The 26251-nt window shown below is 36.1% G+C and overlaps 2 protein-coding genes across 3 annotated transcripts; one reads left to right on the top strand and one right to left on the bottom strand.

Moving 5' to 3' along the window:
• Positions 1-17475: 17475 nt before the first annotated feature.
• On the top strand, positions 17476-20134 carry LOC126629564 (transcription factor MYB17-like). Of its 2 annotated transcripts, none has more exons than XM_050299643.1 (3): positions 17476-18027; positions 18860-18992; positions 19348-20134. In XM_050299643.1, the coding sequence occupies exons 1-3, from the start codon at positions 17889-17891 to the stop codon at positions 20081-20083; spliced, it is 1008 nt and encodes a 335-aa protein (XP_050155600.1). In that variant the 5' UTR covers positions 17476-17888; the 3' UTR covers positions 20084-20134. The 2 variants fall into 2 exon arrangements, with proteins under 2 accessions (XP_050155600.1, XP_050155601.1); XM_050299644.1 differs by having other exon boundaries at positions 17479-18027; positions 18860-18989.
• Positions 20135-20939: 805 nt separating this feature from the next.
• On the bottom strand, positions 20940-23022 carry LOC126629565 (remorin-like). The gene is made up of 5 exons (XM_050299645.1): positions 22759-23022; positions 22602-22652; positions 22382-22469; positions 21730-21811; positions 20940-21408 (listed from the first exon to the last, which is right to left on the bottom strand). Exons 1-5 carry the CDS (start codon positions 22955-22957, stop codon positions 21214-21216), a joined length of 615 nt encoding a protein of 204 aa, XP_050155602.1. The 5' UTR covers positions 22958-23022; the 3' UTR covers positions 20940-21213.
• Positions 23023-26251: the final 3229 nt, after the last annotated feature.

Genomic DNA, 26251 nt, shown 5'->3' with positions numbered 1-26251 from the left:
AAAGTAATAGAAGAAAAAAACACAGCAGATATGCAGAGCTATAAACAATCAACCTAAACAAAATTAAGAACCAAACAGATTAGTGAATTGTTTCCGCACCTTAGAATCGCTTCGACTATGTAAAATTTAGAGTCTTGGACATAACCTACGAGTAACTAACAATATGGAGTCAGAAGCCATGCAAAAATTTAAAATCCGAGACACCCAAATCATAATTTGAATGGAATATGCAATAACATTGAAAACCCATGAACCATTTTTCCAGAAAATGGGAAGAAGATGAACCAAAAGAACTATATTCTCGTACAACCGGAATAATGGACGCATTTGTTGCGTGCTTTAGAGCGATATTGGGCTGACAGAACCGAACTTTTGTGAGCTTGGTGCGGATCGAGGTCGAACCCAAAAGCAGAAGCTTGTTGAGGTGGCAATGGAGGTGCAGCTGACTTCGAATTCGAAGGCTTCCACGACGGTGACGAAATAGTGATGAGGACCACGACTCCTCACTCCCTTTTCGACTCGTACCTGCTCTTCCCTCACCAACACCTCCTAACCCGACGCACCTCCCTCCCATGATCCCTCCCTATCGGACTCGGATCCCAACGCGATTTTTTATTCAAGCTCTACATTCACTGATCTTCCCAAACCCGACCCACCCCCTCCCTTGATCCCTCCCTACCAGACCCCGATCTTCCCATACCTTCCTCCATCGCGTGCATAGGGTTTCTGCTAGGGGATTTTGGTGATGATGGAGCTCAAGAGCCTCCACGATTTGTTTGGAGATGGTAGAGAGACAGGGGTTTGAGAGAGAGAGAGAGAGACAAAGGTGAGAGAAAGAATCTGAGGAAGGCAGAGCGGAAGAGGAAAGTAAAAGGAAAGAGATAGAAGGGACCCGAGACAGAATTAGGGTAGAATTTTAATTATTATTATAAGAGTTAGTGGGCACAATTGTGTAATGCGTTGGTGGAAACTCAAGTTTTTGAATTTGGTGGTGGGAAACTCAAACTTGCACCATAAAATAGAGGGAGAAGTCCAATTTAGAGAAGGGGAAACTTATATAAATCCAATTTTATAAGCTTGTCACTCCCCAATCCCAACATATGTCTCGAATCGACATGTGACATCATTAAATATCCATACTTTTATCATACCCCGTCTCCGGGATATGGCAAAGCACAACTTGAGCATCGATTCCCATAGTAATTTTTTTTTCTTCCTGATTTTTGATTGGTTGCTCAACCACACCCCCCCCCAACCCCCCAAAAATTCTGATTGGTCCTCCACCATTTAACTTATTGTTTCTTTCCCTTTGACCTGAATGGCCTCTTTCCCACAAGGTATATTCCTTTAAATTTATAGTTTAGTGAAATGACTTCAAATGTCCGTAAATATACTGTTATAATCCGGACTCGCGTTCGTGGTCTCGAGATCTATTTGAAAACATCAATTGTGAACTCGAACGGTCAACAAATTTTAAAGATTGATTACGAAAATTCAAACCCGATAGTTATTTGATTTAATTCCAAAAATCAACGGAATTAAAATTAACTAATGAAAATAACGTATACGTGAAATACAAATTTAAATAATGAGATATGTAATTAATAGTGAAATTCCAGGGACGGGATTTCACAAAGCCATTATTAGTTATAGTCCAATTTTGTTTTAATTTTGAAGTTCTATCAAAGGTTAATTGTGTTTAGCATGATAAAAGGCTTGTGTGTTAGGCTTGCGTTGTTCTTTTATTTTATTTTCTTTTTTCTTTTCGTTTTTCTTTTCTTTTTTCTTTTCTGTATGAACCAGATGGGGAACATAATTATAAACCAAAAAACATACAATGCTGGGAGTATCTATATCATGGGCCAATTAGAAAGAAAACATTATTATATTGTAATACTACATAAGTTGATAAAAGGACCCAAGAGGAGTCTAGCATAGCATAAGATAATTATATTTTCACACAACGGTGAAATATAACATAATACAAAATATATTAATTGTCCTCATCATCGCTGCTTAAAATCTCAACGTAACATTCTGCATATTTCATGAGCTCATCTGTGGGAGAGACAGGCCTCTAGGACGAATTTGTGCTTGATAAGTGTGTGGTTCTTCAATAGTAACGACAGAACTAGTAGACTCTTCAGTTGTTGTTTCAACAGAAACCAAATTGACAGGGTATTGTTATGTTCTACCTGGGTTTGCCCATGCTGGCAATACACGTCCTTAAGGTGCGCGTACGCATATGTTATTGGAGGGTAATGCGTAGCCAAGGTGACCATCAGCAACAGTAGTAAGAATGTATTGATTATCAATAGAACGATGTATGCGCCCGACATTAACAGGTTGTCGTGGATGTTGAGCTGGAGGATTCGTTGTGGAATTTGCTGTTGTAATGTTGGAAGCAATAGAAGAATGTGATGCTGGAGATTCAGTTCCAATTCTAACTCCACGACGACGCCTATCCGCCATTCTCAATGATGTAGAACTTGATCAAATTCAAAAGAAACACAAGTGTATGAAGCAACCTTCTAAATTTCCATATACAAATTAGTAAGGGAGTGTGGATGTTTTATACTAGAATAAAGGCACAAATCCATAATTGTGCCAACATATTCTTTTGCTATAGAGTGATTTATTATTTATTAATATTTATTGGACACAATTTCTAACATTTGTGTCAGAAAAAGGAATTTATATTTATTAAGATATATTCTCTATTTGAAGACCCAATGAGAAGTAGAGTGATTTATTATTTATTAATATTTAGTGGACATAATTTCTATCATTAGTGTCATAAAAAGGAATCTACAATTATTAACTCATTTTTCTATCTGAAGACCAACTAACTTTTGCACAGAGACCGACCCTAAAGGCACAATTGTTGGTTATGTGTCACTGCAGGTAGGACTTTTAATACAGTATAAAAATAAACACTTACTATAAAACCAAAAACCATATCACCAAGTATAAAAAACAAACATGTAGGAAGATAACAATCTAAAAAGCAGTTCAAAAAGATATGAATCTAACAAACATTCATTGCACCTGGAAATGATCCTTTGTAAATCTAAAACACACCACTTAGTACTACGGTGTAGTGGTATTCTTCTTTACTTATAAGTGAGAGATCTGAGGTTCAGCTTTCGCAAAAAAAAACGAATTTGAACAACATTATTGCTAACTTATTTTGAGGCTAAAATATTGTACAGTAATAAACAGCTCCATACCATTATTTACCACAATTTTATAAATTTTAATTATTGGTGTGCTAGAGGAGGTAAAGACAAACGAGAGAGAACATATAGTGCCTCTAACAAATAATTTTTATAGACACAAAATGTTTTTTGTGCCCATTTTCAGTAAAAAAGTTGTCATCTGACCCCACTCGACACGATTTCTGTGCCTATTACTGTTTTGTGTCTGTTTTTTTAACATTGGGCACAATAGATGGTGCCCTCTATGGAATGGGAACTGATTAAGCTTTTTGGTGGTCAAACCGAGACAAAATTCTCAATTGTGCCCTTTGTTTTGTACCCAAAGCTCATTTTTCTTGTAGTGTTATTTTACAAACTTACAAGTCTAATTCGGAAAGATCCATAAGTTGGATTCTCGATCTGTAAGTTCCTATGGTCCTCAAATATTACGTGCTATAGCGCATTAAAGTTTGGTGATGATCCAACGGTTAGATCGTTGATTACTATTCTAATCAAGTGTCGGACCTTAATGGAACTTCGCCAAATTCTGCAGATTTTGCAGATTACCTGGGCAATCTTTAGAGCTCCATATCTCACTTGTTTCTCAACCACATTCGACTCATAATATACCAAATCGAAGCTAGAGATGTATTGAGAATATTATATCTGCTTGGAGTCCAAATGGTCACCGGAGAAGGCCAGAAAATGGCCTGAAAGATGGCTGTCTGCCGGAAAACAGGGAAATTCGCCAAAATTTCTGGGCAACCTTTCAACGTCCATAACTTTGTCAATACTTAACGAAATCAAGTGATTCAAAAACAAAACTCATAGTTCTCTATGAGATAAAGAGATTGGTACCTTGGACAATGGCTATCTAGTCGTTATTTGACCGGAAAATGACTCAAAAATGGCAGAGGTCGCCGGAAACTGGACAAACTTTAAATTGTTATAACTTTCTCGTTTCTTCACCAAATTAAACGATCCAAACATGAAAATTTTTCTAATCGACGAGAGGAATCGATTTATACCTTTTTAGAGTTCACAATATGGCTGGAAATTATCTGAATCATGCCTAGAAGTCTAGGCCTAAAACCTTGTTTTCGAACTCATGTTTCGGGTTCGTTTTCAATGAAACAAAACTCAAAACTGGGTTCATGGCGGTGAAGACATGCAGATAATGATGTTTTTGATGTTCAACAAGCCGAAAGATATGGTGATGATGGTGGTTTGTTTCACGGGAGAAAGGAAGAGCTGGGAGAGAGAGAGTTAAGAGAGTATAGAGAAGAGCTACGGAAGAAAGAAGAAAAAGAAAAAGAGAGAGTGTTCCAGAAAAGTGGGGGTGGCCCCACGTTGCACTCATCCAATGGTGCGACAAAATACTACATGTTCAATTAATTATTAATTTACCTAAAATATCCTCGACATTTAAAGGTTCGTATAATCTTCGTTATAACTCCAAATTACAGTATGTTTGTGCCCATGCGTTCGTAGCGACGAGTACTATGAGAATACGCCAAGAAAATGAACCTTACATGACATGACAAGACGGTCCACAAAAGTCAACACTTTGCCTCAAAGGGTATTTTCGTAAATTCACATTTAAAAATTATAAAAATCAAAATTTTTAGGGACAGGTCGTTACAACTATGAAATGAAAACTTATTTGATAACTAATTTCAATTTTCAGACTATAAATAAAAATTTGAAAATTACTTTTTTGACTTTTCAAAATTTAGCTTTCAGTAATTTTTAGCTACCCAACAAGTTTTTTATTTTTATTTAAAAAAAATACAAACTAATTTTGTTTTTTTTTTATTTTTCGAACAAATGATATTAGCTTCACTAAAGGGTGGGGGAGTGGGTTAAGCCTCATAATGGATTAGTAATAATGTGATTCAAATTTCCCTTTAGCGAGAGTCGAACGTAAGACTTTTCACTTAGACTGTAGTACTAAGTGGCAATACAAACTAAAAAATTAAAGTGATAGACCAAAATGGGGCCTAATCTTCATACTCATTCTCACCATCGTTTTCAAGTCAAACAAGGCACCACATGCCACTTAGTACTACGCTCTAGTAGTATTCCTCTTCACTTGTAAGTGAGAGATCTTAGTTTCGATTCTCGCCAAAGGTGAATTTGAACTAGATTTTTTTAGCCGATTGTGAGGATTAGCCCAATCCATCACCCTCTTAGTGTAAATAATATCGTTTCTTAAAAAAAAAAAAACTGGCTCTCGTGATCCAAAAGGAAAAGAAAAATGATCGTTTTTAGGGCACTGGTTAAACGAAGTCCTTTGATACTCTCAATGTTACTATTTTTAATTAAAATGAGTGGGAGATTTGTGTTAAATTTCACAATAAATCAACGATAATAATTGAGTATCAAATTTGTCATCTAAGTAAGTCAAACTAAGATTTCTCATTTACAAGTAGAGAAAAATATCACTACATCATAGTGCTAGTGTTAAGCAGTTAATAGTATTTAAGTGTTAATTACTTTTTCGTGTGCTAATTACATTTGTTTGGCCCTTGATTATAATCTTTATCTTTTAAAATGTAACAAAAAAGAAAACCCTAAAGTTACAAAGTATTTGCACTATTGGCTCTTCCGTCAAGTATAACCTTTGCTTGTGTGACAAGTGAATCAACAGGTGTAATAGGAACAACAAACAACTCTTGACCAAGTGTTGACGGATGGTAACAACAAGACCACTGTATTACTTGGCAAACCGCAACTAATTGGTATTATAATAAGTATTGGTTTTTTAGCTAAAATAATCTCTGAGATTGTCTAACTCTTCATTTTAGTCTCTGAGATTAAAAATTAATAGAACTGGTTCCTAAGTTTGTCCACCACAACTATTTTGGTCATTATGTGAAAAATCTTCGTTAAATAAGGAGAACAAGACAAAAATACCTCAATTTTTGTCAAATCATTTTGGCATTCTGTTTATTAAATTAAGAGTATTTTTTGCTATTTTTGTCCTTATTTAATTAACAGAGATTTTTCACAGAATGACTAAAATGATTGATGATAGACAAACATAAAAACAATTTCTATGGATTTCAAATTTAAAGGATCAAAATTAGGAGTCATGTTATCTCATGTATCACTTCTATTAATTTTTTACATATTCTAAAGTGAAGGAGCACATTGTACATGCCCTCAACCAAATAGGCATAAATATATAATCCATAAACCGACTATTAATGTTCGAACTGTACAAGCACGAAGACAGGAGCCGACAGCACAAGAAAAACAGACCATTCTCAAATCTCAAGACTGTTCAGTTTCTTTCCCTTCCATGTCTCGCTCGTCTCTGCCATATGTATTGCTTGACCCCTCCACAGTGGAGGCTAACTCACTCGCTACAAATCTAACATTTCACTCTCTCTACCCAGTACATACCAGGCCACCGCCCAGTACTACCGAGAAAAACAAATAACATTTTCATATGAAATTAACATGAAACAAAAAAGGAGCAAACAAGCATTAATAATGTATGTATCTTATTTATTGCTACCCTCAATGTGTCGTTTTACATTTGTGTTCTTATCCACCTATGTTTATCACCCCTTACAAATTGTTTTCTTAAAAGAAGCTATGATTATCGGTTGTGTATAGCCATGTGCATGTTTATTCCTATTGTTGGACTCATCACATGACATATTGATTAAGATTTTAGCTCTAAGTGTATGTGTAATCATGTGTTTATCACTCATACACATAACATAGCAGTTAGGTTACGTTTGGGTGAGAGACTTCCAGATCCTAAGGGGTTGAGGCAAGTTAATCATGAACATATTACAAAATGTTAGAAATGAAAAATTAGAAATGCACGCCACATGAGCATACAAAGGTATTTTAGACCAGAAGGATTTGTAATGATTACAAAGACCTATGTGAGAGGAATTTGTAAATAATTTCTTAAGAAGTCATTGGCAAATCTTTTTTACATACCTTTATAATGGTGATGCAATGCATTTTTAATGTCTCATATCTAATGTTTTGTAGTGCATATTATAATTCTTCACTTGAAAAATCCCTCGTCGAAATAGTAGCCTTATGATTAAGTCTTTGTGGTTGTAAATAATTATCTAGGTGTCTATATATCGTACTACACTCATCACATAACATATAACGAAAGAGACAGAAACATAATCTTACACGGCCTATAATTTTATCACAATCTTGCCTACGTTACTTATGTTGTGTACACTTTACTTGGTATAAATGTTTGCAGCATATGAAGAGTAGAAATAAATGTTTATCGCAATGAAGTACATAAGTTCCTAAGAGCAATTCCACCGGGGAACTGATAGGCCAGCACCCAGCCAAAAAACCAGCTAGGCACCCAAGCTATCCACTCCAGCCTAGCATTTTGACCGGCACCCAACGCAAGCCAGGCAAGAGACCAGCCTAAAATCGACAGACCCACATGCCAGGCCATCTAACGTTAGCCGGGCCATCAACCTCCCGCACAATCAATGCGTCGCAGAGAGTTCTTGGTGCAGAGCTCCTAGAGGTTGAGGTTGAAGAAGGCCAATTGCAGGCGGAGCAAAGGGCGGCGAGGATGGGGGTTTGGGGGCCTTCGACGCCCTCCTCGAGGCTGAGGTTCAGAGAGAGAGAGAGATCCCTTCCATTGTGTTCTTCCCATATCCCTTCATCTTGTTAATGGGTTTCTTTCTTCTGCTCATTGGAGGGGAGCGATGGGGGGAGCTTCTGAAGCAGAGACAAGGGAGGGGAGCGGAGATGCATTTGTTAAAAATTAAATTATTATTTTATAATAAAAATTAATAATATTTTAATAAAATTGACTAGACTATTTGGTTTTAGGAGTGGAAATGCTTTGGCTTATTACTGTTTACTGGAGTCTATTTCTGTTCACTTGAGTAGATAAATGAGCTGGGTGCTAGCGCAAAGTCTTTAGGGGTGGAATTGCTCTAAATGCATGCTGGGAGGATCCAAGACTTGCACTACGCCATGTAGATTTTATCGCATCATATTTACATCAACATCTATAGCTGATCCTATTTAGTGGAAAAATGTTTTGTTGTTGTTTTATATTTATATGAACATGTCACATGACTCTCACGTATGTATTTTCTGTCCAAATTCAAAAACCTTCTTCTTCTTTTTCCAAATGAAAAGAAAAAATACGGTTCAGTTACAAGGTACATATTAATACTAATAAGTGGTATGAGTTTTGTGGATTCAAATTTCCACCATCTTCTCATTTGACGAAAATGCACCTACAAAATAATAGCATATAAGATTGAGGCCAAAAGCCTCACACGCACACGATAAATTGGGAAGGGGGCTTTGGTTGAAGAATCTTCGATGTCAAAGTTATAATTATGAAAAGAATGTGTTTAGGAGTTTGTGGGTAGCAAATGACTTTGCTTTTTAGTGGGATAATAGAACTATTTATAGGGGAGTTGCCGTCCCTATTTGGAGAATAGTGGCCGGCCATATATGGTGTAATTGGGTGAATAATTACAAGATATTATGTGAAATAATATCTTGCAATTAACATGACAATTAATCCTAAATTAAATAGGAAATTTGGGAGTTACCTTTTGAATAAAGATTTGATGAGAGATATTTGAACAAATACCGTTTTAATCACCTTTGACTTTTCCTTGATTAAACCGTTATTATCCGTTGCATGCGCGTGGGAATTCTGGTATGTCTCGAGGGTAATTTTATCCTTTTAATCCAAAATTTCATGTGTCACCTTCATAATTTTCTTAATAATTTTTTGCTCCACAAATTTTATGCAAAATTAACAGTTGACTTTTTAAATCAGGATAATTAACATGAAAGAAAAACTGGAATAAAATGAAGTAAAAAGATCATAAAAAAAAATTGGAATGAAAACACAGCAGTAAGCATGCATCATGGACCATGGTTCCAGTGCAAACCAGACCAAAGAGTAGAAGAGTATTGGTTGAGTAACATGGAGGGTTGGCAGAAACTTGAGTTTGAAAGTTTTCAATTCATCATCACATTTATTAGATTTAGACTGAATAGAGACTTTGCACTACTTTTTCCAATTTTGACTTCTCTCTGACTCTCCTCTGCTTCCTCAAAACCCTGCTTCCTCAAAACCTAAACCAAACAACAGATATATATGGAAATTGATTCAGTTACATTTTACAGTGGGTCTTTATATGAAAAAATATATATTATTCTACTACTAGTAATTATGTAAATGGAAATTATAAGTAGTGGAAAAGATGTAGGACTGATTTAGTGCATTTCAGATCAGTGAATTCCTGCATGAATTGTGATTCTAGCACGAATAGCGTTTTGTATGACCTAAGAAACCTTTCTTAAAATGGAATGATAAGTTTGATTCATGTCATCGTTTTCTACTACTTAAGATGAATTTCAAGCGTAAGAGATCGTTCAATGGGGTTAAAAATAGATTTTAATTATTTTGGGTATTATGTACTTTCCCGTTTTATTTCCTTGTGTTGTTAGAGTTTTGTGAAACTATTTAAACAATTGTATTTCAGTTATCTTTTCATTCTATTATCAATAAAATTGGGATTTTTTTTTCACAATTTTTAGATATTCCGGAACTTTATACAAGCGATGCAAATAGTGTCAATCTTTTCTTCCTAAGTATCTTTTCTGAGCTAAATAGTTTTTTGCTCAACTTTAGAGGGGACCGGAGTGATGGGTTTTAAGATTCTGGTCCCAACCCATTTGACCTCGACTTAATTGAAATTTTGTTTTATTAGTTTCTCTTTTATTATTTTCAGTTAAAATTAAATAAAATATACCAAATAAGTAAGATATTATTATATGCAATTAATATCACAATATTAGCCACTTAATACTACGGTCTAATAATATTTCTCTTCATTTGTAAGTGATATGTTTTAGATTTGATTCTTACCAAAAGCAAATTGAAACCATATTATTGTTAGTCCATTATATGTCTAAGTTACATTTTTTTTCAGTATAGATAATATCGCTGGTTAAAAAAAACAAAACAAATGAACTTTAACGAAAAGCTCCTGGTACTGTTTACGTTAACGAAAAACCACATTTTTACACTAAAAAGTCAATCCTGGTACTATTCACTTTACCTTTATTTTGTCATTATCGTTAAAACTCAAAGTTTTTAAACCATTTTCATTAGTTTTCCTAAAAAAATATCGATTACAATATTGAGATATCATATTAAGAAAAGTGAAAATTGACCAAGTAGAGTTGAATTCTACGTTCTTATTATGACGTGTGAGCATAGAGTTCTCCGAGTCAAGTTGCTATCTTTACATGCATTGCCAATATAAAACCTAACTAGCCTTCATGCAAACGCAAGATTTAAAACCTAACTAGCCTTCATGCAAACGCATGATATAAAACCTAACAAGCCTTCAGGCACGTGCTCACGTGCGTACAGAAGATATTTTTTGAATCACGGCATGTTACGCGCGACTTACACATTTTAAATGTATTTATATACGTGAATTGACAAAAGAAAAGTCAATTATTTAAAGATAAATGAATAATCTTAGATCATGCTAGAAAAAAAAAACCCTCACAAACCAATCAAAGTAGCTGAATTGACATAATAAAATCGGTCTTTCAATTTTCATCTACATTCTATTGAATTAAAATTAAGAATATAGAAAATAATATTTAATAAACAACTAATTGAATCACATTATTGCAAGCCTATTATGAGGCTAAGCCCACCTCCTCCCCCTTAGGGTAGATAATATCGTTTGTTAAAAAAAAAATCATTTGACAACTAATTTAATCACATTATTATGCGCATGCGTAAGACATTTTTTATAACCGGCATTATACGCCTTTTAAGATGTTCTGAACGTGTTTAAAAATAAAGAAAATAATATTTAATAAACAACTGATTGAATCACATTATTGCTAGTCTATTGTGAGGTACTAATTGAATTAATTATTAAAATAACACTGTTAAAATGATGAAATTACCCCTGCATTATTTGGTGCATTATTTTGGGTTGCTTTTGAATTTTTTTTTGTTTTGGGACATTTTTGTCCAAAACTTTTTTGGAGAAGCCTATGACCCCAAAAGGGGTTATTGGTTTTATATATAAAGATTATTACGTACGATCACGTATTGATCTTTTAAACCCATGCAATTATTCATAGGAGAAAACTAAGCAAATGTGACATCCCACATCGACCAACGGAGAGGGGGTGATGTGTCTTATATGTACATACTCCCCTCCCTATAGCACGAGGCATTTTGGGAACTCACTGGCTTCGGGTTCCATCAAAACTCTGAAGTTAAGCAAGTTCGAGCGAGCATATTCCCAGGATGGGTGACCCACTGGAAAGTTCTCGTTTGAGTTCCCAGAAACAAAACCGTGAGGGCGTGGTCGGAGCCCAAAACGGACAATATCATGCTACGACAGAGCCGAGACTGAGATGTGATAGAATGGTTTTAGAGCCACTCTGCCGTGTGATGCAAGTATGCCGACGAGGACGTCAAGCCCCTAAGGCGGGGTGGATTGTGGCATCCCACATCGACCAACGGATAGAGGGTGATGAACCTTATATGTACATACTCCCCTCCTTATAGCACGAGACCTTTTGGGAACTCACTAGCTTCGGGTTCCATCGAAACTCCGAAGTTAAGCGAGTTTAGGCGAGAGCATTCCCAGGATGTGTGACCCACTGGGAAGTTCTCATCTGAGTTCCCAGAAACAAAACCTTGAGGGCGTGGTCGGGTCCAAAGAGGACAATATCGTGTTACGGCGGAGCGGGGACTGGGATGTGACAACAAATCACTTAGTTAATTTCTTCTTTTCCTTCCACTTTCTCAAGTTTTCTATCTGACTAAACGGAGAACAAAATGATTTGAAGTTCTTATATGTTAATTAATCTTCTTAACAAGATACCAAGATGATGCATTTTCATCTATATTATTTTTGTCTTAGACTATTTTTAAAGGAAATATCAAATTATAATAGTCAAATTAAAATTGATGACTGATGTGGCAATCTGAAGTCGTTGGGGTACTTTTAGGTCGAGCTAGACTTGGGCTTTGAGAGCGTCCTTATGTCTCCCTTGGTGAAGATTCGTACCAAGTCCTAGGATATCTCGAAAGAGTTAGCCTGTCTTAGGAAATACCCCGGTAACATCAACAGCTCGAAGATAACATGATTGATCAAGATAATGGCTTACTCAAGTGAAATGTCGTGTGGAAGTGAGAAGATTATCAGTTTAACATGAAAGAGAAGGAATTAGGTAGCTCCACTGTTGAAACCTGTAGTTTGCTTCTTCTCGAGGCATGGTTTTCCCAGGGCGGCCTTCCGTAGACACTACTTCTAGTAGCGTGCTTCACGGCTTTCGCACGTTGGTTGTCTCTGCAAGCTGGGAAAGGAAAGTCAACATTAAATGCATGACTTGCTAGGCTTAGTATACATTAAATGCATGACTTGCTAGGGAAAGAGGTAAACTAGGTTAGTTCTCTCTCAATGATGCCTGCGTGAAATGCAAAGGGTATTAGCTTGGATCTTTGGGCCTCCAAGTAGCCCAAAGTCTTTCATGACCCTGATTCCACGTAGGCCCAATAACCATCTGTAATCATCACACCACAATCCACTTGATAAGCCCCAAATATGTGTCTTGGGCTTAGCATGAATAATTACTAGCATGAGGAAGCATGGCATGATATCCAGTTAATCATCGTGGCATGGCTTATTTGTAAATATATTCCTCGTAGATCTCGTGCCTTGACATGTGTTTAGGCTTGAATGTAGGCTTTGCATGACAATTAGGTCTTCATACTTGGTTGGATTAGTGTGTGACATTTTTTTGCCCCAACAGAAGTTTTATGTCAAATTTTATACTTCTCCAACCAAGTTGTCAAATGTTATTTTCTTATTAAAATAGAGTTTTAAATGGTTGTAATTATTACAAAAAATGTTGAAACAAAATTTTTATTGGTTGGAATGTTAGTGGAATAAATGACTCACCATTAAAATTAATCAAAAATAAATGTGACATTGATGTTAAATTTGACTCCTATTCACAAAGCCTTTTAATTCAGTCAACAGATAACACTTAAGTTAGAAAGATTTTTTAATATTAAATATGCACAATATCTCAAATTAAATTATTATTTTAACATCTCCCTTGGTACTTTAACATCTTTTAAATTTTTGAGCTCCACCCAATATGTCAAATTAAATTATTATTTTATTACATTATTTTCTTTTCTTTATTTCTGTTTTATATTTTCAAGAAACATTATATTTTTTCTGTGAAATTAATAGAAAAATATAGTAGTTTGAAGCAAAATGAACACCTTCTGCAAACATAACAGTGACATTGCCCTTTGCATATTTCACCAGAGCAAATCTTGAGCAAATATTGTTCGAGCTAGATATGTTCCTCGCACAACTCCCCTGGATCTTGCCTATCTGGCAAGGTTTGCTACTTGGTGTACTGCAATATGAGTTTGTTATTAGTTTGAATGATGCATTTGTGGGGCCTTTTTTACACCTTGAGGCTCACAATCAAAATTAATATGGGTCTGAGTGTGCCACTGTTATCTTTGTATAATAGATTGTTCTTTTTTGGTTATTAAATGGGTTGATTACTTGCGCCACAAGTTATTTAGACTTCTTAGTTCAATTGGATTGTTTACAGATAGGTTACAGCGACATGGAGTTTACTATGGTCAGTGCAGTGTCTATATAAAGTTCTTTTTCTTGCCTTGTAAACAAGGACTTTTACTCATACTATCATATGTCCAATTAAAGGGAGTTCAAGGCCCTTCCAATTATTTCTTTGGTTATGGTTAACACTGAAGCAGTAAGGTTAATTAGTTCAACAAGATTAATCATAGATGAAACTTTGAAAAAAAAAGTAGTAAAAATGATGTAGGATACAATGAAAGATGCATAAAACAACAGATCTACTTTATGTAAGCACAAACAAAAGAGACTCAGGCAAGATCATGACCTTGTCAGGCAATGTTTGTCTTCTTGCAACCACTTCTCTTTGTTTTTTACAAGGGTTGTAATCTTTGGAGAATGAAAATAGAAATAGTGTTTACTAAAGGGATTTGATACTACAATACAGGGGAAAGGTAGCAGAGCTTCTAAAACTTGACAAAATATGGCTTTCTATGGTGGACCCCGACTAAAAGGGTAAAGTTTGAACAAACTAAAGCTTTCTAGTTTCTTGACCGTTGGAGCGCAAAGTTGGATGTCTTTTGATTAATTGGTTGAGTGTCCTTCTTCCTTGTATCATTTGTCACACCCCGATCTCGACATACGTCCAGGATCGACACGTGACGTCACCAATTACTCATACATCTAACACACCCCGACTCCGGAATATGGATAAAACACCACTCAAGGTTCAAATTGTGTAGTAATTTTTCGTATGTTTTATGGCTACATCTAACCTTCTCATTAGACTGCCTACATATCCTCAATAGGGATCAAGTCATTCGTAGTTCGTCATTCACTACACTCGAACATCCATCACACAAATTGCTATGTCTTAACAAGATATCACAATGCATACCATGCAATATGTCAAAGAACCAATGACAAAGCATAATATTCTTCTCAAGCCACATTGATCAACTCAAATAATCATAATAACAACATCCATATCCAAAGTCATTGCAATCCCATCAATTAATCAATTCATGAATAAAAAATGCATTATCTTAGCATTTATTTACGTTAATCAATCAATGCGATAACTTATCATTTCATGGTAATTCTAATTTATATTCACAACGTCTATTAGGGGTAATTCCCATTCACTCGAATCTAGGGTTCTAGACTAACCTTATGGAAATGAGCAAGAACAAGGATTCCAGACCACTCAACGGAATCCAACAATCTCAGGTTCCGGACCACTTAATGGAACTAAAATACCAGGCTGCTTCTCGTAATTGACCAAGACCTGTCATATGTACAATCATGCCTACATCAAGGATATGCGCACTAGGCAAATCATACACTCGGATAAGCTGAGAAGCTCAGGTGAGTGACAATAATACAAGTATGTGATATTCAATTAAAACAGATCATCGATCACAATCTATGAACATCAAGTATAGAATCATGCTTTATGGAATCATAATCAAGTCACTGAAAACTCCGTAGGAGTCACCTAGACATCCAACGATTTTTCTAATTCAAATCACAAGATTCTTAAAAACCATTTTTCATATATACATTAAAAACTAGGGTTAGAGGGACGCAGTTCGGCCGAAGCCTACTTAAGTAACAAAACAGGAAGTGGCCCCCCAAAGCCGATTAACCAAGCAAAGCCACCCCTGAGAAAGTAACCAAGTAGGTAGTGACCCTCCAATGCGGATTAACCAAGCAGAGTCACTCCTACAGCTGTTAGAAAGTGATCACCCAATGCGGATTAACCAAGCATGATCACTCCTAAGCATACATGACCATAAAGATCACCCAACGTGGATTAACCAAGCGCGACCCATATATAGTATGGTCCCCCAACGCGGATTAACAAAGCAGGGTCAAGATAACTAAGTAGGTAGTGACCCCCCAACGTGGATTAACCAAGCATGATCACACCTATAGAACTGTTAAGCAGTGATCACTCAATGCGTGATCACCCCTAAGTATAAATGGCCATAAGGATCGCCCAATGCGGATTAACCAAGCGCGATCCATAAATAGTATGATCCCCCAACGCGGATTAACTAAGAAGGACCATCCATGTACCACTGCTACATGGTGCAGACTCGATGTCATTTAACCCCGTGACACTAGGGTAATGGTCCCCTACTAACCCTCAGGTTTAACAAACTTTTCAATATGCATTTCAAATCACTTTTTTCACAAATATTTCCAATCCATGAGTCAAATCAGATTTAATAAAAATAGATCGATGGCCAATTATAAAATAATCACATTTTTAACAGAAAACACATTTATAAAATCGAGTCATATCCACAAAGGATACTAACATAAAAAAAAACAAGGTAATAACCATATCACATATATTAGAGTTACTCACCGAGACAAGACCGCTAAGCCTCACTAAGTCTTTAGTAACACTAATTTTAGTTGTATGAACGGTTCATGTTGACCAAAAGTCAACTCTGGGTTTTTTCGGTTTGGAGGTTTTTCGAAAGTGAAGAATTTTAGTCGAAATTGTTCCACAGAGTGTGATAGATGGAAAATCAAGATTTTCTTTGTGATTGCAATTTGTGAGCTTGGTCTTGGTTCGGCAAAAAGATGGATAGAGCGGGAGAGGGAAAAAAAATTTAATAAAATTAATTAATAATTAATTAAAAATAATTTGAAGTTGCTATCAAATTTTACAACAACCCCTGCTGTTGTCTTTCTATGTCATGTCACATATGATTTGACATTTCGGTTAAAAAATTATAGTGCTGTGTTTTTATTGTTATTGATGATGTGGACCTTTTGACATCTCATTGGAAGGGAATAGGATCCTCTCTGGATCTTCTTTGTAGGGATTCAGAGAATCAATCAATCGTGTTCGTTCATCGTACATCGTGCGATTAGAAATCATTTAAATTTTAAATTTTAAAATTGAATACAAATAGTATCTAACGAAAACTAACAACATGATGTATAATAAATAAACACGATTAATTAATCTCTAAATCCTCACAAAAAGAATCCAAGGATGATCCTTATTCTATTTGGAGATGCTCTTAGGCATCAATTTGCACTAAGACGCCTAAAGGGTTTGTTTTTTCTTTTTTAAATTTCTTATAAATTGAGAAAAAAAATGTAGAGGTAAAAGCAAATCCAGGAGTCATATCATGCATGTCCGTACTCTGCAGACTGCATGTCAATGTCTTTGACATTAATGCCGACCAAGTCCTCTCTCTCTAAAACAAATGGATCACACACTGTCTTTCTGTGTGAGAATCCAACATAAATGCTTTCACCACCATCTTCCCTGCATTTGGCTTTTCTCTTTCTCTCTGGACCTGGCTTTTTCGTCCTTCCACTTCTTATATACTATCATTCCCATTTATTTATACGGTCACGATTAAGTCACATTAGCATTTTATATTATTATTATTTTATATTTTATTATTTTTATAAAAAATTAATAAAAAATATTAACGTGATTTAATCGTAACCGCACAAAATAGAAAGAGATGAAAATGTATAAGAAGTAGGAGGACAGAGAAGCCGAGTCTTTTCTCTCTTTCCAGTTAAGTGTAAATGCAAACCTCAAAAAAAGAAATCCCACCATTACATTCTGCTGCTTAATTTCACTGTTTGATGTCAATGTCTCTCACCATCAATGATCATCTTTTTCTCTCTCTCCACCAAACCCCAAGAATTTAATGCGAAGACAGCTTGAAGCTCGCTGAGCTTGTACTTTCCCTTGCCTTTCAGACGACCCCATCCATAATTCTGTAAACTTTTATTAGAACATCACATTTCCCCTTCTCCTTCTCCAGATAGAGACCAAACCCCTCCAGCATTAACTCTCTCTCTCTCTCTCTCTCTCTCTCTCTCTCTCTCTCTCACGTCAAAGATCAAGCCTTTTGTGGAGGCTTTAAATTCGGTTTTTCTTATTCTTGGGATCTTTATTGTTGGTGTTCGGTGAGTGGCGCACTGGTGGCGGTGGTGGTTGGTGGTTGTTTCTCTCTCTACCCCTCTCTCTCTCTGGTTGGGAATTAAAAGGGTGTGAGAGATGGGAAGGACTCCATGTTGTGACAACAAGAAGGACTTGAAGAAAGGGCCATGGTCGCCTGAGGAAGATGAGCTTCTTCTGAACTACATCAGCAAGAACCATGGCCACGGAAGCTGGCGTTCTCTTCCCAAGCTTGCAGGTTCATTTGGGTTTTTCTTACTTTTCTTCTAAATTTTAAACCAAAACCGAATGATATGGAGTTTACCAAAAAAAAAAAAGAAATTGATATGATTGTTGATAATTAAATTATCAATGTTGATTAATGTACTTATTTTTTGTAATAAAATCCTATTTGATATGCAAATTTTGTTTAAATTTTTTTTCTTCTTAACGTTATCCTTTTAAAAAATATACTGCCTTTTGAGCGCAAAGTTTTTTACCTTTTTGAAACCTAAAAGCCAATAGTTGGTTTTGTTTGATTTTGTTGCTTTCTCAAGTCAAAGAAATGTGCTTTTGTTTTCTTGTGAAGCAAATAGTGCCTCTCTTTTCTTCCTGTATAATCTCTCTACTGAGCCAGATACTTTATTTGTTTAGGTTTAGAGGGACTGTGAGGGATGGGTTTTAAGATTCTGGTCCCAACCCTTTTCGCCTCTTGAGCTAATTGAAATTTTGTTCCTCTGTGATAAGTTAGTAGCATCTGTAATCAAAATTTTTCTTACTTTTATCCATGTTCTTTTCTTCCTTTCCTCACGAGTTAAAATTGTGCTTATTTTCCTCTTACATGCTGAATCTGAACATTTCCCCCCTTTTTAACACTATTGAGAAAAAAAAATACAGATATAATCCTTCTATAAGGAGAGAAAAATGTCTGGTGGTTTTGGAGCGTGCCATTGTTAACATTTTGTATGGTTTGCAGAAAAAAAAAAAAGTGTATTAGAATGCTAATTTTTCTTGGATATTATGCTTTAAACATCCTAGGAAGTGGGAAAATTCATGTTACCCAGTCTACCATGGTTTTCTTTTTTCAATAGGTCTTCAACGCTGTGGGAAGAGCTGCCGGCTAAGGTGGATAAATTATCTCAGGCCGGAAATCAAACGAGGCCCCTTCAACAAGGACGAAGAGCAACTCATCATACAGCTTCATGGCATGCTCGGAAACAGGTGGTATATTATGCTTCTGTGCTTGCTTTTTAGCCGTGAGACACTGTTTTCGGAGATTTAAAACTGACTCACTCTTTATTAACTGTGTTAAACCACACGGGACATTAAGTCCACAAAGAAAATTAAACCTGCTTTACTTCTGTAAACAGATGAAAAACGGTAGATTTATCATTTGCCAATGAATTGGCCCGGATTCGATCAATTGATGCTTGTGGTTTTATAATCTTATTGGATGAAAAACACTGGGAAGTTTTACAACTTATGATCTGATTGGAAAATGTCTTATATGCAGTTAATCTGTTGTAGAAACTTTGTCCTGTTTCTAACTCTCTTTTCACTTGTATCGAACAATTTTCAGGTGGGCTACTATAGCTTCTCAGTTGCCTGGAAGAACTGACAATGAGATCAAGAACTTATGGAACACGCACCTGAGGAAGCGCCTTATCGCCATGGGGATTGATCCACAAACACATGAGCTTCTTGCCTCTAACTGCTTAAATCACAATGCATCTGCTTCCGCGGCCACCCGTCACATGGCACAATGGGAGAGTGCCAGGCTTGAAGCTGAGGCTAGGCTTTCCAGGGAGTCATCAATCTTCAGCCATGCTCCAGAGAAATCTGAGTCTGACCATTTTCTGCGCTTGTGGAACTCCAATGTTGGAAAATCATTCAGAAAGCTTACGTCGGATAAATTTGCGTGCCAAAGCCCCATTTCTCAGGCATCTTCGTCGACCAAATGTGGATTGCTGTCAGCCGTGACAACAGAAGTTGGCAACAACTTAACAGGGTCATCAACCATGGCAGGCAATCAAAATGAAGATTTGGCATACAGACCTTTCTTGATCAACACTGAAGATGTAGAATATAAACCCTTCCAGTTCAACACTGAAGAGGAAGGGCACAAACTCTTCCAGTCCAACACCGAAGCGGGGGAATTCAAGATCTGCCAGTCTAACACTGAAGACAGGATGGCGGGGTCTGTCTCCTCGTGCTCAAATGATTTGGAGAACTCATCCGATACTGCACTACAGCTGCTGCTGGATTACCCAATTAACGATGACATGAGCTTCTTAGAAAACAATGCGGATGACTAAGCAACAACCCCTGCGAGGTTGGCGCCCAATTCTTTCATTTGCCCCCTCTGAATCCGGCGTCGAAACTTCTTTTGTATTCGAATCTGCTGCTCGAATTTTTGGTGGTGGTTTTGTATAAGCCGTCGATTTAGTTAGAGAGCTAAGATGAAGGGTCCTGTGCTTAATTTTTGGCTTACAGTTAGCGGCAGTGCTGTTACCACTTAGTAGGGTTTCCACAACAAACCTAGTTTGTTCAGGATCCAGTATATATAGTACATAGAGATTCCTCAGTCGTTTGAGACATAAATTAACTAGTTAAATCTTGCTTACTTTGTCTGTAATGGCATATGTAATTTAGATGCTAATATGTACAAAGTTCCATGTTTTTTTGGTTATTCTGTAATCTACAACATCATCATACCATTCAATGGTCTAAGAGCACACCTAGTGCTCGAGAAAAACTTGCTTACACTCGTGACTCTTGCACATAAGCTCACATGCCACTCACACGGTAGAGCATGTGTGAGACTCGTTCCTTTGCCTACGCGGACATGTGAGATTCATCGCATGAAAAGATGTAAGCAAGTTTTTTCACCATGTACTCAGCTTTAAATTCTTATGATTCCTTTTACAAGCTTGTTATTTCTCACTTGGTGTTGGCCAACTAAGATTCTGACCTGGTCTGTTGGCAACTCAGTGTAAACTGCAGAATCCAGTGGTTAAGTTTTAAGAAAAACACAGTTCATAAACAGTTTTAGGGATGAATGTAAATTTTCCAACTTACCGCGCAAGAAAATCAAAGATCCGTAAACAATCAGCATTGCCGAGAGCGAAACAAAGATCTTATAAAATATGAAGAGAATACAAGGTAGGAATATGAAAGATGAATAGTGTAGAATTATCCCATTACTAGAAAAAGCTTCCTGAAACAAATAACCAACTTGGAATTCACAAGTCAAATAGACTTCCTATACACACATAGACGAGAAAGAACAGTTGCTGATTTTGTATCGGTCTTCACATAATTTAAAGAACACAATGAACAAATCAACTCGAACCCCAAAATGCAAAAAGAGCAAACAAGAAAGATATACACATGACAAAACCCAGAAGTTACATAGATTGTTTTCAAACCGGTTCAAAGCACTACTTCAAAAGCAACCGAGGAACTTCTTTGGAATGCTTCCGGTCGCACGGTACTTAGCAGCGGTCTCTTCAGCCTTGAGAAGTTCTTCCCCTTTCTGGGCTAAAACCATTGCTCTCTTTTCATCTGCTTGTTTCTGAAGTAAGGCAACCTTGTTTTTCATTTTTTCTGCATACTGTGCCTTTTTCTTCTCCAATTGTTCCTGAATAACAATTGACTTGACATTAGTAAAGTTGAATTAAACTGAAATGCCTTGTTTCATGGAGTAAAGAGAAAGTGCTTCTTGCTCATTTTTTTATAAAACTACGGAGAGCGGGATCCGAACTTGCAAAACAGAACTTAATTTTAAGTGTATAATTTTCAGGTTAAGAAATTGTCCTGAGGAAATCAAAAAAATAGCCCACCATCCCACGTTCCAGCATTCTAATCATGAAATAATATTAAAAATGGGGTGTTGGATGGACCATAAAATCCAACATTCCACCGATATACCTAGAACAAAGTGTAAAAACAAATGTTCTACCTCGATGCTTCTGAGTTTGGCTTCCACAGCTGCTTTCCTGCTGCTTTCCCATGCAGTAACATCAGAAAGCTTCTTTTGGGCCCTGTATTCACAGTTTTATAAGCCATTGGAAGAAAAGGATCACCCACAAAACAACATCATCAAACTTATCACAAGATGCAGCTCTTCTTTCGAAGAAGCATTGACTCAATGGTTTTTTTGTTTTAATGTGGTTCAACTTCGCCTGAGAATCGAACCTAAGACCTTTCAACTTCGACTTTGGTGAGAATCGAATCTAAAACCTCTCTTACCAGTGAAAAGAAATACCTCTAAATCATAGTACTAAGTGGCCCAATGTCTTTTTATATAAAGAATAAAGAATTTACTTCCTGTATTTTTCAAGACAATATTCTATTCTAAACTACTCTAATTTAGAATAATTTAGAAGAAAGACAGTTTTTATTTATTTTCCTCAAATTAATTAGTACAATTCAACCATATTCTAAATCCAATTATCCCACTTGACTTATAGGAATCCAAAATCATGGCATACATATATTGTGGGTAGAAAGACATTAACACATATTAAAAAATCATTAACAAAGAAAGCAGTGCTATCCGTGCATCCATTTTTATTTCCCTCACACCCCATGATTGAGAAATTAGCCCTTACTTGTTCTCTGCCTTAGTTTTTTCACTTTCTTCCCATGCCCTGATAAAAGACATACTCTTTTCTTTCTCCAGTCCTGCAAGTGCTATATCTGAAATTTAAAACAAATTGACAAGAAATTTTTAGTTGTCACTAATTCAAGTGTTATAATACAAGTCGAGGACATAATCAAACTTCAGATCGAACATCATTTCACTAATTCAAATTAACATCAATTACTCACCTCTGTCAATTGATCCTCCTGATGCCTTTTTCACCAGAGTTTCCGGAACCTCTGTTAAAAAAGTAAAAACATTTCACCGCAAATGCACTACAAAAGTTTGTACCTTTTTACTGTTCACTGCTTTAACTAAGGAGAGAAACGCAGAGACTTCACTTACTGTTAACTACGGCGAGAGCCTTGACATCATCACCGCCCTTAACATCCACATCACTCCGCGGAACCACAGCCGCCTTCTCCTCAACCGCGACGTCGCTAGGGGCCGAAGCCAGCGGAGGCTCAACCTCTAGAGGCCGCTCCACCGGCAGAGACGGTTCTGCCTCCTCCTTCCTCCGCTGCTCCTCCATCGTTGCTCCCATTATTTCTTCTGAAAAAAATATCTTTAACGGATAACACTCAAAGAGTTAATCGCAATACGCAACATCACGTCCAGCGGTGTCCATCATTTATATTAGGGAAGAGGGAGCTCAGTGGACACGAGTATTATTAGCCGTTGGTTTAGTAGACAGCTGGATCCGACGGTGAGTGTGCGTTTTGTGTAAATGCTATAGTTCGTGCCGACATGTAGATTAACTGACACGGAGATGCCACGTATGCACTGTTGAGATATGATCATGTCGGCAAAGGCGTGGGAGCGGAACCGACAACGTTTTGGGTCGGGTTGTCCTTTCTTTTTCCTTTTTCTAACTTTGACCTTAGTCAATTTCCATAATTCCATACTTTTTCCAAATTTCCCAAAATTCGTTTAGCTATGCATTAAGTCCAATTAGTAATTACAACGGTTCATGAAAACTCAACCTCCACTGGATTTTGAAAAGATTTCCAACCCTAACCAGAATGGTGCACAAGGTTCTAAAAAATGCTAGGCATTAGTCGAGCGGCAGGTTAGAGTTTAGCGTTTAGGCGGTTAGACATGGCTTAAACGGAGATTTAGACGGATTTAAATAAATTTATATATATTGTATAAATAAGTGTTTATTTATACTTGAAAAACACATATAACTATATTATGATACATAAATTGCAAGTAATAATAATAATAACAATAATGAAAAAGGCTTGAAAACTTTGAATTTTAACTATAAAGACAAAGTAAAGGGTAAAGTGAATAGTACCATGATTGATTTTTTAGGGAACGTTTGTTACACCTCCTCAAGAGGGACTAGCTTGGACTGGCTTAAGTGGGATTCTAATTCTATGTTTGGAATGGTATTGGACTACAATTAATGAGACTCGCCTCGACTAGGGGCTGGTTTGGTATTGTTGTGCTTTGAAAAAGCTGCTTCTGCTGTACTGTGAGAATAAGCAGCTGTGAAATAAAGCAGCAGAGTGTTTGGTAAACTTTTTTGTAAAAGTGCTTTTGAAAAAAAAAACAGTATTATAGTGTTTGGTAAACTTTTATGTAAAACAGATGTGAAAAAAAAAACTGGTTTTTCAAAGCTGGGTTTTGTAGCTTCATGTTTTTTGCTTTTTTTCACCCAAAACTGTGAAAAAAAAGCTGAAACTGAATGTTTACCAGACACAAAAAAGATGCCAACTTTTTTCAGAATCACCTTAGTACCAAACCAGGCTAGGAGGATCTGTCTCCTTCACTAAACCACGCTATCTAGTCCCTTGATTTACCTTGGTATTAAGGGGGACTAAAAAGGAGACGAGGCCGAGATCCAGAGCCAAGCTTTCTTGCTAAACCCCAACACCAATCCCTGGGCTTTGCCTTCTTCTTCTTTGGCGTCACTGTGGCCAGGCAATTGGCGGTGCTTGTTCTTCCTTTTTCCCACAAAATTCTAAGACAGCTAGCTTTAGGGACAGACAGAAAATTCCCAGAAAATCCATGAGCTTTGCCTTCTTCTTCTACCTATCTCTAAAGAACTCTTTTCTTTGTTTCAGATGAAGCTCAAAGCTTCATTCTGTTTGATCAACACTTTTGACCAAATGGCCGGCAAAAAAAATTCAAGAAATACCCAATCAATGGAGTCAATCAAATTATTGATAGAGATGATGGTTGTATAGATTACATAGGTCAAAGGAAGAGATGGAAAGGATTTGCGATCTCCAGGAATAAAAGGTAGAAAATGAAGAGAATGGGGACGGAACCAAACGAGAGAGACAAGGAGGAAGGCATTTTTTTTTTATTAATTATTTTCAAGTCAGAAGTAGAATAGGAGAGATGTTTCCAGAAAACGTTAGTTTTTTGGGAGAAAAAAATGAAAAACGTTGAATGAATAGTAAAATATTATTGGACAAGCATTAAATAATATAATATTGTATTTGTTAATTATCCTGTTTTTTAGTCCGACATTGCTCCAAACGTTTCACTAGGTTAGTTCAGCTTAGTCTAGTCTAAACCGGTCCAACTTAATCCCTGAAGATAGTCCAGTCCGAGATAGTCTGGTGCAACAAACGCACCCTTAGTGTAAAAATGTGGTTTTTCGTTAAAGTGAACATTACTGGGAGCTTTTCGTTAAAGTTCCCCAAAAAAAAAACATATAAATTATAAAGTATTAGAACATGTTGAAAACATGGGGAACAAGTATGTAATGAGTGTTTATCCAAAAATTCAACATGTCTCTTACATTTTATTGAAAAAATTAAAATGCAAAATGAAAGTTATTGATTTTCTGTCTAAGTTAAAATTGTGACATAGGGGGGCTAGGCAAAGCCTAAGCGAGTGTAGGTGCACTTTTTTAATTTTCAAATGCCTAGAGACTAATTGGACCAGTGGCCAGCCAGAATTTTTCGAACAATGGTGATGCGTCTTAAGTATAACTTAAAATCACAGTTAGCAATGTGTAATTATTTTGTATCACACAACTCTTTCTTAGAAAATTATGTATCTTAAGAGCATCTTCAAAGGAGATGTCAAGATGTCAAAATGTCAAAATAAGTAACAACGGTAAAAAAAAACAGCAACAATATTTTTCAAATTGAGAAGCCAAATCTGATGTGGCATGACATGGAATGGCATCTCTCCCCCTTGCTACCAAATTTGACAGCAACTTCAATTTTTTTAATTAATTATTAAATACTTTTTATTGGTTTAAAGTCTTGCCTTTTAATTTCTTTTGATTGCCAATGCAATGTTTAAATATTTTTATACATTTTAGTTCATTTTATTTCATTAGCAATGCAAAGAAAATAAATATGAAATTATATTTTATGTTTAAAATTTAACATATTAGGTAAAGTGAAATTTTAAAAAATATCAAAGTACCACATAAGCTGTTAAATTTAAATTTATATTTAAAATTTAATATCACCTTTAGAAATGATATAAGAAGACCAACAAACAAAGCCAAAGGCATTCAAAGTTCACATCCCCATAAACGACGCCTCGAAATGTGGTGTGAGCTCTTTTTTATATGTTGTACGGGAGAAAATTTGAATTTAATACATTTTTCAACTTAGGAAGAAAAAACCAGTATAACAAATACTTATTAGTATTGTATATTTGCTTATTCATGTTAGATGCTATATTATCAAAGATCCATGCTTAGATAAAACCATTTTTTATACATTAAATAAGATCGAATTGTTAATCAATTCTAATTTAGCTCCCTCCAATTTTTTGAAACTACATGGACTAAGTCGAAGAGCAATAATCTTTATTTTTCTTGGTACAACAATATTGGTTTTAAATTACAATTGTTGGTAAC

This window comes from Malus sylvestris, chromosome 7, assembly GCF_916048215.2.
Source record: "Malus sylvestris chromosome 7, drMalSylv7.2, whole genome shotgun sequence".
NCBI classification, from domain to species: Eukaryota; Viridiplantae; Streptophyta; class Magnoliopsida; order Rosales; family Rosaceae; genus Malus; species Malus sylvestris.
The sequence above is the reverse complement of the archived record's forward strand: the minus strand, read 5'-3'. Positions and strand labels throughout refer to the sequence as shown.